Source organism: Myotis nattereri (genome assembly GCF_964212035.1).
Source record: "Myotis nattereri genome assembly, chromosome: 1".
In the NCBI taxonomy this organism is placed as follows: Eukaryota; Metazoa; Chordata; class Mammalia; order Chiroptera; family Vespertilionidae; genus Myotis; species Myotis nattereri.
The window spans coordinates 29,100,575-29,113,659 of NC_138075.1; the positions used below are offsets into that span (position 1 = coordinate 29,100,575).

Consider the following 13,085-nt stretch of genomic DNA (forward strand, 5'->3'; position numbering starts at 1 on the left):
CATGCCTGCCTATTGAGCAATCCAGGCCCAGAATCCTTAACAAGGTGTTCGAGACAGCCACGGCCAATCAACGAGATTTGCACGAGAGACAAGGCCTTTTTGCCCTCCTTAAAACATTAACATCGGTTATTAATCAGGGAGGGCCTGTCAAAATAAGTCCCCATGTCCAAAGTTCCCTAATTCCGAACAGTGTTAGGAAGGATGGGGAGGAGGCAATGGGCTCTCCTTTATCAAAAATATGTTTTTATTTTTTTTTAGAGAGAGAGGAGGGGGGAGGGAGAGACAGAAACATCAATGATGAGAATCATTGATCGCTGCCTCCTACACGCCCCCTACTGGGGATCAAGCCCACAACCGGGCACGTGCCCTCACTGGGAATGGAACCGTGACCTCCTGATTCAGGGGTCAATGCTCAACCACTGAGCCACACTGGCCAGGCTGGGCTCGCCTTTTAGAACAGTTCTTTTACAGAACCAGGTAAAAGAAATCGGCTTCTGAAGGAAGGCATGTCCAAGCCACCTCCTCTAGCACTGCCTTTGTCTTCTCAGTGCTTGACTTCACTGGGAGAACCAATGACCAGCCTCACGGTCTGTGTGTGGCTCAAAGCCTCTCCCACCTGCCAGACCTCTGCCCTCTGGCATGGGCCACCTGCCCCTCTTCCAGCTCTCCTCACACAGTCCTGGGGCTGGGTGGGGTCCCTCAGACGACAGTCCTGGGGGGGAGGGTCTCACCGGGGACTTGTAGTACAGGATCTGTCCCTGTCTCAGGACAAACCAGCGCCTCTTCCACGTCTTCACCCGGCTGCCCATTTTCAGCAGGTAGCCTGACTTCTCCAGCGACTCCTGCCGGGTGGAAGGGTGCAGAGGGGGAGGGCGAAGAGGGGGACTCACTGAGGTGTGCACGTCACACAGGCCGACGTGGCCCAGTGAGTCACTGCTCTGTCACCAGTTAGGAAAAGAAGATTGAGTGCCTACTGTGTGTATTTCCAGGGCACTGTGTCCCGCTAAGGGTTCAGAGAGGACTACATCAAACCTGGCTGGGCCTGCTGGGGGAGAGTCCTGCTGGCCGGGGAGCACACCGGACCATGAGCAGGTGGCAGGTCAGGGGCTGCACAAGGGAGAGGCTGGCCGGGGGAGGGGCCTTCAGGAAAGCGCTGAACTGGCCTTTGAGGTCAGCCTTTCCCTCACAGATGAGCCAGGAGGAGGAGGACGGCCACTGAGGCAGCAGGGAAGGGAGGGGTTTGGGGGACAGGGGCACATCCATCAGGCTGGGGCGGAGGGTTCGGGGCGGGGGAGATGCAGACAGGGCAGCTCGGTGGTGTGGAGCAAGGGCTGGGGACGGGCTCTGGCTTTACTGCTGGCTCCGGAGTAGCATGGCTCTGAGCCTCAGGCTTCTCACCCACAAAATGGGGTAACAATCCTGAGAGGGTGCGAGGACCACTGAGACAGTACATGAAGAGCACGGGGCACGGTGCCTGGCACACGGTAAGGACTCAGGAAACGTCAGCTCCCAGCATCCCAGCGTCAGCGTGGAGCTGAGACGAGGGACTATGTGTAGCCCCTGGGGCTCGGCGGGCCACAGTGTGCCGAGGGTCCCGGGCAGGCAGCTCCCACCTGCCCTCCTCAGCCCCACCCGGCGGGGCCGCCCTCCGCTCACCCTGCCCAGGCTCGGCCCCTCGGTGGAGTAGGATGAGGTGCGCTGTAGTTTGTGTTCAGGCTCTGAGTAGTCGCTGTCCAGGGAGCAGGCATCTGGGGGGATGGCGTAGTCGCCCTCCGAGCTCAGAGAGGACATGGAGACACCTGGCCCAGGGGAGGATTCGAGGCCTGTGTCCCATGCCAGCCAGCCCCAGCGCCTCACCCACCCGGGACCCCCGCGTCTGGGGCTGAGGGTCACGGGCAGAGCTCAAGCAGGGACCCCATGCATGACTGCCCATGGGAGGAGGTGAGGGGCCCTTGTGGTCCACACCCCTCAGCTCCCCTGCTCCGTACCTCTCTTGATAGCCCGGGGGCTGCCTAGGCCACTGGTCTTCCTGGGCTCAGAGCAGGGGACCGAGCTCTGGAAACTCGCCTGAGAGCTGCAGTCGTCATCGGACCCAGAGGACTCGTCCACAAAGGGCACGGTGCTGATCTGCGTGACTCTCTGCAAGACAGGCCCTTCCCATGCGGCTCAGGCTGCAAGACAATCCCCACCCCCGACCTGCACTGGGCTCCAGGTGCTCAGGGGGGGCCAGCACAGCCTGTCTGGGCACAAGGACACCACCACCCAGCCAGGCCACCCACCAGACAACTGTCCCTCCCTGACCTTTCCCCTTGGGCTGGTGGTGGGGGAGGGGGCACACCATCCTCTGTGGTCCCTAAAAGAGCTGCCCCATCCCAGCTGAACACCTAACCACTGTGACCCCTACTCCCTGCCACTAGGGGGCCAGAGAGCCACACCACAGCCCGAGGGTGAGGACGGGAGCTTCACCAACGTGTGGGGACGGGGAAGCCATCTCCACTGACAGGCATTTACTAAGATGGCTGGTCTCGATGCTGGTGAAACTGGGGAGAAGGCTCTCTGTGGTGTGATGAAGTTTTTGTAGAAGACAATTGGCACTGCCTGTCAAAACTTAAAGCCCACCTCTAGCACTCTGCCCTCCGGAGACACGTATACGTAAGTGCACAGAGAGAGATTTGCACAATGATGCGCATCACACCACTTACAGAAAAACAGGGGTGTGCCCTAAGCTGTCCATCAGAGGAGCACAGGTTAAGGTAGCTGTGGGCACCTGCGCGAGGGTACTGGACAGCCCTACTCGGGGAGGTACGGCGGGAAGGCCTGGCACCCGGCTGGGTGAACAAGCAAGGGGTAGAATGCATGTAGTGTGACCCCGTGTTCATGCACATGTGTGTGCAAGTGAGAGATAGCGCCTATTTGCGAACGCATTTGTGAACACAGGAGAGGGCCTTACAGAGTAAACACCAGACCATGAATGACAGCCGCCTCTGGGCTGGGAGTTCGGGAAAAGCAATGTGGGGGGAAGCTCCGCTTTTGGCTTTTTATTCTTCTATAAAAAGCTTTACGAAGTATAATTGTTATGATTTCAAAAACTAACCATAAAATGAGACAAAAATGCATATAAAACATGTTGCACTTTTATCTGATTTTTGTTTTAAAAAGTCTGGGGATGTACCGAGTTTATATGGGAGTGTATGTTTGAACACATAAGAAGTTCTAAAAGGAGCCCCACCCTCCAGGACACGCCTGTGACAAGATGGGGGGGGGGGAGGGGGCGGGCAGGTGGAGCAGGCATAGTTTAACCTTTTACTTCTTCCTTTGCCCACAATCATATTTATTCAAATTTTTGTAAATGTAGAATTTTTCTACTAAAAGTCTGATAGAGATAATAATAAAACTAAAATGACATAGGGTGTGGGCTGCGCTTCTTGCCCAGAGTTGTGTGTGTGCAGAAACCTGACCCTGGGGCCTGCGGGGGGGGTGGGGGGGGGGCGCCGTCCTCGGAGAGCAGCTTCTTACCCCCTTCAGGACTGTGTAGACAGGCACCGTGCAGTTCTTGTAGACAAGGCCCGAGAAAGGCCCAGGGGACGAAAGGGAGGGAGGCCTCGAACCTGGGGGGGCGGGAAGAGGGACGAGATGAGCTCCAGTGCCCTGGCCCAGGACGGGGTGTGGGGGCGGCAGAGGGAGGAGGAGGAAAGCTGCGGACGGAGTTGCCGGAAACAGCACTCTGGGGACAGATCTCAGGACAGGGGCCGCGGCCTTCAGTCCCACTCTGGCCAAGGCGAGTTCCAGTCACGCGCTACGGGGCGCTCACAGCCTGTGGGGACGCCGTGGCTGGCCCGGGACTTGGGGGACAGTGGTGGGGATGGGCCTCTCTCAGGGGCTCACATAAATCAAGGCACTGTGCCCCTTCCACCCACAGCCTTCACTGCAGTGCAGGTAGGAGGCTGGGCTGGGGGACCCCTCCTCTGAAGTCCCCTCCAGCTCTCTGATTGGCTACAACACTGTTCAAGGCCATGCCCACCAGCAGGTAATGGGCTGAATCTGCCGTTTCCTTTTCTCTCCAAGGCAGCCCTGGCTGTGTGATTTCACCTGAAACTCACCTGTTGGGGGGTGGGGTGGGGAGTGGAAATGGGGTGCCCAGTGACCAGAGCCCTGGGTGTTGCCCAGAAACCTCTCTTCCCCGCGCGCCCACCCTGCCCACCACGGGCACCCCACCTGGAACTCACCGAAGCAGGTGGCACTACTTCGGGGAGGTATGTCCGAGAGACACATGCCTGACGTGGCCACGGCATAGATGCGGCTCTCCTGGAATGAGAGGGCCCAGGAGGGTCAGAGCCCACGGCTACCCCACCCCAGCCCCTCCTGGGTGTGGAGAAGAGCATGGCTTTGCAGGCAGCCAGACCTGCGTCTGCACCCAGGCTCAGCCGCTCACAGGCGGGAGAACGGGGTGAGTTACGTCATTTCTGCGCCTCAGCCCTGAAATGGGGGTAATAGACTCGGCTGTGTGAGAATCCAATTAAGTTATTAATGTGAACATCTAACACCTGGACTATAACCAGTGCCCAACAGCTTCTCACCTCTCTGACCCCTCCCTTCCGGGGGCGGGGGAGGGGTGGGGCGGAGGTAGACTCCCAGGGGAGGGGTCCGTGGCCTGACCCATTTCACAGCTCTTGGGTCTCAGGCTCTCACCCCCAGAAGTGGGGTGCTGACCACGAGGAAGTCAGCCCCGAGGCGAGGGAATGACCTGGTGTCAGTCAGTTTGGAAGCTGGGACACATATTTCCTCTATTGTAATAGTGTCCCATCATGGCTAGGCTTGGGTCCCACCCACAAAGCCTGTGTGCCTCACTCAACTGAAAACCCCACGTGCAAGGCGCACAAGGGTGTGGATGGGGAACGCCCACCCTCAATTCTAGCCGCTCCCCTGCATGGCCCCGCCTTCTTTTGCATATCTCTTTTCTCCACTCAAGATAAACAGACAACAAAGGCCCCCTCAGGTGACCGGTGAGTCACAAGGACCAGAGAAGGTCAGCTCAGGGGGCAGGGCCGTAGGGGTTGAGGCACCTGGGGTGGAGGGCTGGGCTGGGATGAGATCCCCGGATAAGGGATAAGGGCGTGGGAAGGGAAGGTAAGACGCCCTGAGGCAGTGAGGGTGCCCCACCAGGGGCACTGGGGAGGGGCAGATAAATTGGGACCACGTGGTAAAATTAGGCATCAAGATGATTACTCTCAGTGGTGGCGGACGATGAAAAAGCGAAGCTTGAGGAATCCAGGTTCGCCATGATTTAGGGATTTAGGCAACCATCACTGAACAGATAGGAAGGAGTCTTTCACAGAAGGTTGTCTCATGTCTAACGAAGGTTATTTTGGAGGTCCACAGAAAAAGGGCTCTGCAAACCCTAAGTTGGCAAATAAGATTATCCGACTCCCTCGGATGGGATGGCCTTGTAATCCTCAGTCTTGGTTCCCGCCCGCCCCCCCCCCCCCCCCCACATGGTCACTGCCCAGTTGGTCTCACCTGAGAAGAAAGGCTGGGCTCCCTGGCCCCTGTGGCTTCCGAAGCCGATGGGAGAGAGCCTGTCTCAGGGCCGGGTGGAGCTAAGCCCCCCGCTGGTCCCTTGCTGAGTGCTCCCTCGCTGCCCACCTGGGCTTTCGGGCTCCAAGAGCATTTGTATATACAGTGACCAAGAGGAGGATGGTTCTGATGGCAGTCCAGCCTGGCCTGGCCCTTCCCCCGTTTCAAAGCCTCTCCACCTTGTCCCACCTGCCCCTTTGCTCCCGGTCCCCCTGCTGCTTCCCTGCCTCACCCTTCCTGTGGCCCTGCCAGGACCTGGGGCTTCAGGGACAGCTCCGCAATCCTCGGCCTGTGGACCTCCTAGCCCTCCCCCAGCGGTGTGTCAGTCATCCAGGCCCCCTGTGCCTGTGGACCTCCTAGCCCTCCCCCAGCGGTGTGTCAGTCATCCAGGCCCCCTGTGGCAATCACTGCTACTCACGCAGCCCACAAGCCTGGGGGGATGAGGCCCCAACTAACAGCATTTCAAAAGGAGACCCTGGATGGTGCTGAGGTGGGCCTCCCAGGCAGTGATGGGGGGGGGGCACCCCCAGCACACAATTCCCTATGCTGCCAGGAGCCTGACAGACGTCCCCTGCGGTGCTGCCTCACATCACAGCAGCATCCAGGGGTCAGACCCTGAGGGAGAGGCTGACAGCTACTCTCAGATGTCCCCCAAGAGGCAGGAAGCTGGAGCGTCAGAGCCGGGCTCTGGGGGCCTGCCCACAACCACTGGGAGGAAGCACCTTTTGTGCCTAATCTTACTACTCGGTGCCAATTTATCTGCCCCACTCCAGGGCCCTTCCTGGGACACCCTCACTGCCCCACGTGTCTTACTTAAAGCCTGGCCCTCGCTAACTACTGCGTGATCTTGGGCACCTGACTCAGTCTGCAGGGAGAGCAGGTCCCCCATCTGTGAAGAAAAACAGCATCCAACTCCTTGCATAGACAGGCAAGGAGTCCTGGCCTGTGGCGGGCTCTGTGCTCAGCTTTCGCCATCCGAGATCTCATCTCACCCTCACCACGGACCTGTGCCACCTCAGCGAGGTCCAGCCCCACCCCCTTTCCATTTCACGGAAAACTTGAGACACGAAAGTGGAGAGAACAGGATCAAGTACGACTTCACGGACCCATCACCCAGCTCTACAAAGGTTAGCGCGTGGCGGTCTCGCCTCATCGGCATCCCCACCCAGAGCCCTGACTCTGAAGCCGTCCCCCCGACGGCACAGCGCTTTACCCTGTGGTACAAGGAAGGAAGCCGAGGCTCAGAAATAACAACGGCCAACACTTCGGTGCCACTTCCCATGGCCCACTACTGCAAGTACTGATTACTATTAACCCGATAGAGCAGGTACCATGATCCCCATTTTACACACGGGGAAACCGAGGCACAGAGGATTAGCCACTTGCCCCGGTCACAGAGGGAGCGATGCAACCCGAGTGGTGGATGCTGGAAGCCCTGCCCTTAGCGCCCACGCGGCACCACCTCTAAGAGTCAGAGGCCAAACAAGAAGACGTGCGCACAGCCCCACCCAGCACCAACGTGGCGAGTGGCACACGGCGGGCGCTTGCTTCGGACAGAGAGAGCTGGCCTCCGCCCAATCACTCCAAATCCCGGCTCTGCCCCTGGCTGGCTGGGAGCTCCGGGCAGGCCCCGTGGAACCTGCTCCTGGAGGCAGCACGAGGAGGACCGCCCCGTCCCTGCTCAGCGTGTGGCTGTGCTTGAGGACACTGGTCACATCGGCAGCCCCGCCCAGCCCCCAGGTGGCCTCTTACCCAGGATGGAAACCGGTGCAAGGGGGGTGTGGGGGGCTTGCCTCCCAAATCCACTCCCACCAGCTCAGCTGTGGAGACCTTCTGGCTCTCTCTTTCCTCCTTCCTCCCGGCTGGGGGTGGCTCCTCCATCTCCATCTTCTCTGGTTCCTCCTCGTGCTCAGCGGGGGCCGCCACCCTGGGAAGGCCGGAGTGGGGGAGGGCTGCGAGGGTCCCAATCTCCACGCTCCCCACGTGGTTGGAGCGCTCAGGGCCCACTGGGGGCTGGCTGTGGTGCCGCTTGGCCAGCTGGACACTGTCGTAGGGGGCGCTGGGAGCCCGCACCTTCGGGAGGGTCAGGCTGCAGCCGGGGCCACCTTCCCTGGCAGAGGTCTTTGTCCCAGGGAGTGACCCTCCCTGAGCAGTGGCCAGGCCCTCATCCCAGGAAGACAAAGCACGTCCGGGGGTGCAAGTCTCCACGCGCAGCTGGCCAGGAGAGCCCTCTCTTCCCAGACGAGATGGAAGGGTCTTGGCCTCTGATAGTCCCCCGGGACGGACCACGATGGAACCGAACTCCCCTGTGGCGATTCTCACTTCAGGGACAGAGTCCTCGCTCGGCAGAGTGTCCTTCAGAGCATCCTGGGCCTGAGCACCACTGTCCTGCCCCATCAGCTGGGCTCCTGGCCCTGCAGGGACAGAATCCTGCTCTGGGATTTCCTGGGGGGCCACCAGCAGATTCTCTGAAAGCGCCATCTGAAGAGCTATCGTTGGGGCAAAAGAAGGCATGTCAAGAGCTATCTTAATTCAGCCCCACACCCCGACACACTCACACACACACACACCGTGCACACACACACACACACACCGTGCACACACACACACCAGCACGCACATGCGTGCGCACGCACACACACACACATGCATACAGGCACACACATATACCCTGGTGCACGCACACACACTGGCACATACCCTAACATACAAACACGCACACAGAAGCAGGCACGCGTGCGCACACACACACACTGGCCCACTTACCTTCTAGGGCTTCTTGAAGGGCTGCCACCTGCTCCACCAGGCGCTGATTACAGCTTTTCAAGTGCTGGTTCTCCATCTCAAGCTGGGCACAAGGAAAACGGAAGGTTTAGAATACTCAGCTTACAGCTTTAGACATATCATTCAAAATAAGCTTAAAATCCTTTTTAAAGATCAAATCTTCGAAAAAGAACAGTGCTGCCCTGAGCTCCTCCCTCCCTCTGGGCTAACCAGTCTCATTTGGGATAGAATTCCATTTGGCAATCCCTGCCCTTTTCTTCCTAGTTTCATTTTTAAGCTTTTTAAAATTGTGAAACACACACACACAGAAAACTGCATAGCACGTCAATGAACAGCGTAAACGATGCTGAAACGAACACGCATGTGACCACCATCCAGGTTAAGGAATTTTCCAGCACTTCCAACAACCCTGGGCTTGCCTTTTCTAATCACACATCCCTCCCTCCCCAGAGACAACCATTCTTCTAAGTTTAAGAGACTCACTGCCCTGCTTTCTGGGTTTTACCATCGAAGTATGAATCCTTACACATATTGATTCTTAAAAATGTTGTTAATCTGCATCCGAGAGTATTTTTCCATTGATTTTTAGAGAGAGTAGAAGGGAGGGGGAGAGACAGAGAGAAACATCACTGTGAGAGAGACACACAGATTGGTCACCTCCCTCACATGCCCCAACCAAGGCCAGGGACTGATCGAGCCTGCAACCGAGGTACGTGCCCTTGACCAGGGCCCTTCAGTCTGCAGGCCAAAGCTCTATCCCACGGAGCCGAACAGCTAAGGCCATATGGATTGTGTTGTACCCGTTTTTGAACTTTATACAAATGGAATTATACAGCATGTACTTCTGTGTCAGGCTTCTTTTGAACAACACGATGTCTATGAGATCCATTTTCGTGGTTGCGCATTTCTTAAAAATTTTTTTTTTTTTAATTCTCACCCTAGGATATTTTTCCATTGATTTTAGAGAGAGTGGAAGTGAGAAGGAAATATCGATGTGCGAGAAACACATCCACTGGTTGCCTCCTGCACGAGTCCTGACCAGGGCCTGGGCCAGGGAGGAGCCTCCCACTGAGTTTGTGCCCTCGAACGGAATCAAACCAGGGACTCTTCGGTCCACAGGCCAATGCTCTATCCACTGAGCCAAATGGCTAAGGATGCATTTCTTTTAAATGAAACCCAACATACCTTTTAGCAAGAGGTCAGGGCTGTGCAATCATCAGCTCTGTCCCCAAGAACTTATAGCCTCGCAGGCGACCTGAGATGTGTGTCCACAGAAGGGGACAGATGACCCCCTACAGGTGTGGCCACATGTGTCAGGACAGAGGGGAACAAATGAGCTTCCATCTTTTTCCAAACCTTAATTCCTTTTCCTTGTGTTTAGAAAGAGGTTTTTTATTGTTTCTGTTTGTTGTTTGTTTGTTCTGTTAGTAGCACTGTAGCTTCTAGTCCCGAGTTTCCTAAACAAAGCTATAGCAAGTGGTGAACTACGAAGTAGTGGAAAGTAGAACCGGGCCTGTCAGGGGCTGGGAGGCGGAGGGAAGAGAGAATGGAGTTAGTGTTGAATGGGTTTCTATTTGGGGCTGAAACGTTTTGGAAACAGACTGTGGAGGTGGTTGTGAAAGAACTTAATGCCACTACAATTTACGCTGGAAACCCAGCTGCAATGGTACAACTTCGTATATTTTTAAACATGGAAAGGCATGGAGAGGACAGAGGAGAAGTGGAGAGAGCGGACGGTAAGATGCATGTGCATCTGTGGGAACAGATGTGACTACAGAAGTGAGGCTCACTCCTTCCCCCAAACCTACAGCACAAAGCGACTCGGGAGCTCTGGGAACCCAGCCGCACAGAGGAAGGGGAAAGTGAAGTGGAGGGTCTCAGCATTGAGGCTGAATGAAGGGCACATGGTTAACAAAATGAAGATCGGTCAAGGCCCCTCACACAGGAGGCAGGAAAAGGCTGAGGGGCGCGGGCAATTCATGCCCATTCCAGGCTCTGGGGAAGAGTGTGTGGCTCACCTCTGCTAACTTTAGGGTCACCCATTCCTTGATCTTTGCAGCTTTTTCTTGAACAATCTTTGCTTCCTCAGCTCTCATCTGCTTCTACAAGAAAGAGAGGACCTTCAGTTAATGACAAGTCACTGTTTTAGTGAATAATTCAAGGAGGGAAACCCTGAGAAGAAATATCAGGCTACTGTACAGGGTGCCCTAATAGAAAAAAATAAGTTCACTTATGAATATGTTTAATATTCTTAAAGTGGGAAAAGCCTTCCAAAGCATAGAGAAATCCCAAAAAGTCATGAAGGAAAAGGCTAATAAATCTATAGCATCACGATAAATTACTATCTGGCCAAAAACAAAAAGAATCCCTTAGACAAAATAAAAAAACCAACGGGAGGATGATTTGCAACACATACAAAGGTTTAATTTGGAATAAACAACCCAAAGGATATGAACAGGAAATCAACAGAAAAAGGAGGCAATAAAACCCATGAAAAAGCTGTTCAGTCTCCATCATAATTTTAAGAAATCTGACAAAAGTGAGACATCATTTTCCTCTATCAGACTAACACAATTTAAAAGTTTAATATTATCCCAAATTATCAAAAATGTTGGAAAATGATCCTTCTGACATGAACCAGCTAAGTCTTTTTGGGAGCAATTTGAGAATTTCTGTCAACGTTTTAAATGTACATACTATTGAACTAATACACCCCCTGCTCAGGAATCATCCGTTGCCATTTGATAAAGCACCAAAGGCAAAAAACGCAACACTGAAAATCACCAAATTTCCACAAACAAGGGAGAAATAAACATGAAGACAGGATGCTGTGCTTTGCTGCACAAGACACGTTCACAATGAACAGCAGCTAACAGGGAGGAGTAGGAAGGAAGGATTGGGGAGAGGAAAAATGTCCTTTTATCCTCTTCTGGGCTTTCTACATTTTTTACTAGACTTGTGTATTATCTTTGAAGTTAAAAACAGAAAATAAAGCCGAATTAGCACATGAGAACCACCATTCCCTCAGAATAATCAAGAGAGTACATAAGGTGACAGAAAAGCGAGGTTTGTCTCGAAAGCACAGCAGCCCAGGCTAGAAGGAAAAGCAGGCTTGGGGGCCTTGATTCTGCCTCGGAGGCTCATCTGCTGTGGGCACCCGACCCTCGGGCCTGCATGTCACCTCCAGGCCGGGGATGGCCCAGCTCCCTCCTGGGGCACTGTGGCAGGAAGTCACAAGGGCCCAGCACGGTGCCTGAGGCCCAGGTACTCAACCAGTTCTACAGCGAGCACAGTGCCCTGACCTAAATGCATGGAGATGCGGGATGTTCTGGAGTAGCTAGAGACCAGCAATAACGACTCTGGTTACACTGCTGGGGAAAAACTACCTCATGAATGTATGATGGACATAAGCTCCAAACAAGGGCATCTGTGCAAATGAGATGGGGATATGGAAATGTCCCACTCGACTCACAACTGCAGAGCTGGAAGGACCTTATGTTAAGGTCATCTGGGAGAGGGGCTTGCAAACGGGCCCACAGGCCAAACCCAGCCTTCTGCTTGTCCCGGCCCCCAGTACCCCTCCCCGGACCCCCTTTGCCTGCCTATTTTTGGAAATGAAGTGTACTGAAACCCAGCTATGCCCATTCACTTATACGTGGCCAAGGGCGGCGTTCACGCTACCACGGCAGCGTTGAGTAGTTGCATCAGAGGTCACGTGGCCCACAAGCCAATCACATTTGCTACCTGGCCCTTCATGGAAAAAGCCTGCGGACCGACCCCTGACGTACTTTGACACGGAGGCCCGAGGGGTGAATGCCTTGCCCCGGTCCGTTCCTGGCACAGCTGCGACTAAAACCAGGTCTATTGACTTACAGAGCAGCATTCTTTCTAATCTGATCTTGACCTATTATTGCTGGAAAACGATTTTTTTTCTGACCTAAGCTCCAGCAGGAATCTGTTGCCCAACAATTATCCGATCTGCCACTTCTAGGAACCACTCAAGAGAAGGAATCTCTGAAATCCATGGGGACTGATTAGATTCCACGCGTCAGAATTCTATTTTCCCGTGATTTTCCAGGAACTCCTGGTGCCCCACAGATTACAAAGCCACATCCACAAAGGAAATGCCAGCGAGTGCTGGCGAATGATGTGTTTGCCTATGACGGTGGGGAGGTACTGCCAGGATTAGCCGGGACCTTTATGGAGAGGGCACATGTGGAAAATTAAAAGTCATCTGGCCACGCTGTGGGGTCATTTGTAGGAAAGGATGGAGCTCGGGCACCAGGAAAAGTTGGTAGGTAAGGCCAACGGCCGGGGGGATGGGACAGAATTAGGATGAAGTTAATGAGACTGCAAAGGGGAGGAGGCTGGGCAGGGGGAGCTGGTGGGGATGTTCCAGGCATCCTCTCCGCAGCGAAGGTGCGATTGTAGCTGGGACGCAGGGCAGTGGCCGCTCCTGGGCTCCCATGGGCTCAGGACAGGAGGCCGCTTTCAGCAGCAGCAGCAGCAGCCATGTATGGGCTCAGGGCCACTGAGAAACCTTGGCCAACCAAGGCTGCTGGGCCAGCTCTGCTGCTCCGATCCTCCAGCCAAGGGTTATGTCCCTCATGCTGGCAGGGCACATGCCAGGGAGGGGAAGGAACAGCTCCCCTTACCAGATACCAGCCTCCGGCCTGATACAACACACGCATCACTCCTGCACTCGCCTGGCAGCCTCTGACGTATGA

The 13,085-nt window shown here is 55.2% G+C and overlaps 1 protein-coding gene across 1 annotated transcript in view; it reads right to left on the minus strand.

Annotated features, from left to right (window-relative positions):
- The window catches only part of PLEKHH1 (pleckstrin homology, MyTH4 and FERM domain containing H1), a gene marked incomplete at its 5' end in the record, with an annotated part of 44,984 nt that overhangs the window by 16,675 nt on the left and 15,224 nt on the right, over positions 1–13,085 (minus strand). The window contains 8 exons of the mRNA XM_081088245.1: positions 732–842; positions 1,657–1,799; positions 1,989–2,139; positions 3,517–3,608; positions 4,227–4,305; positions 7,327–8,063; positions 8,341–8,422; positions 10,377–10,460. Of these exons, the coding sequence (XP_080944371.1) occupies positions 732–842; positions 1,657–1,799; positions 1,989–2,139; positions 3,517–3,608; positions 4,227–4,305; positions 7,327–8,063; positions 8,341–8,422; positions 10,377–10,460 (1,479 nt within the window). The remainder of the gene's footprint in view (positions 1–731; positions 843–1,656; positions 1,800–1,988; positions 2,140–3,516; positions 3,609–4,226; positions 4,306–7,326; positions 8,064–8,340; positions 8,423–10,376; positions 10,461–13,085) is intronic.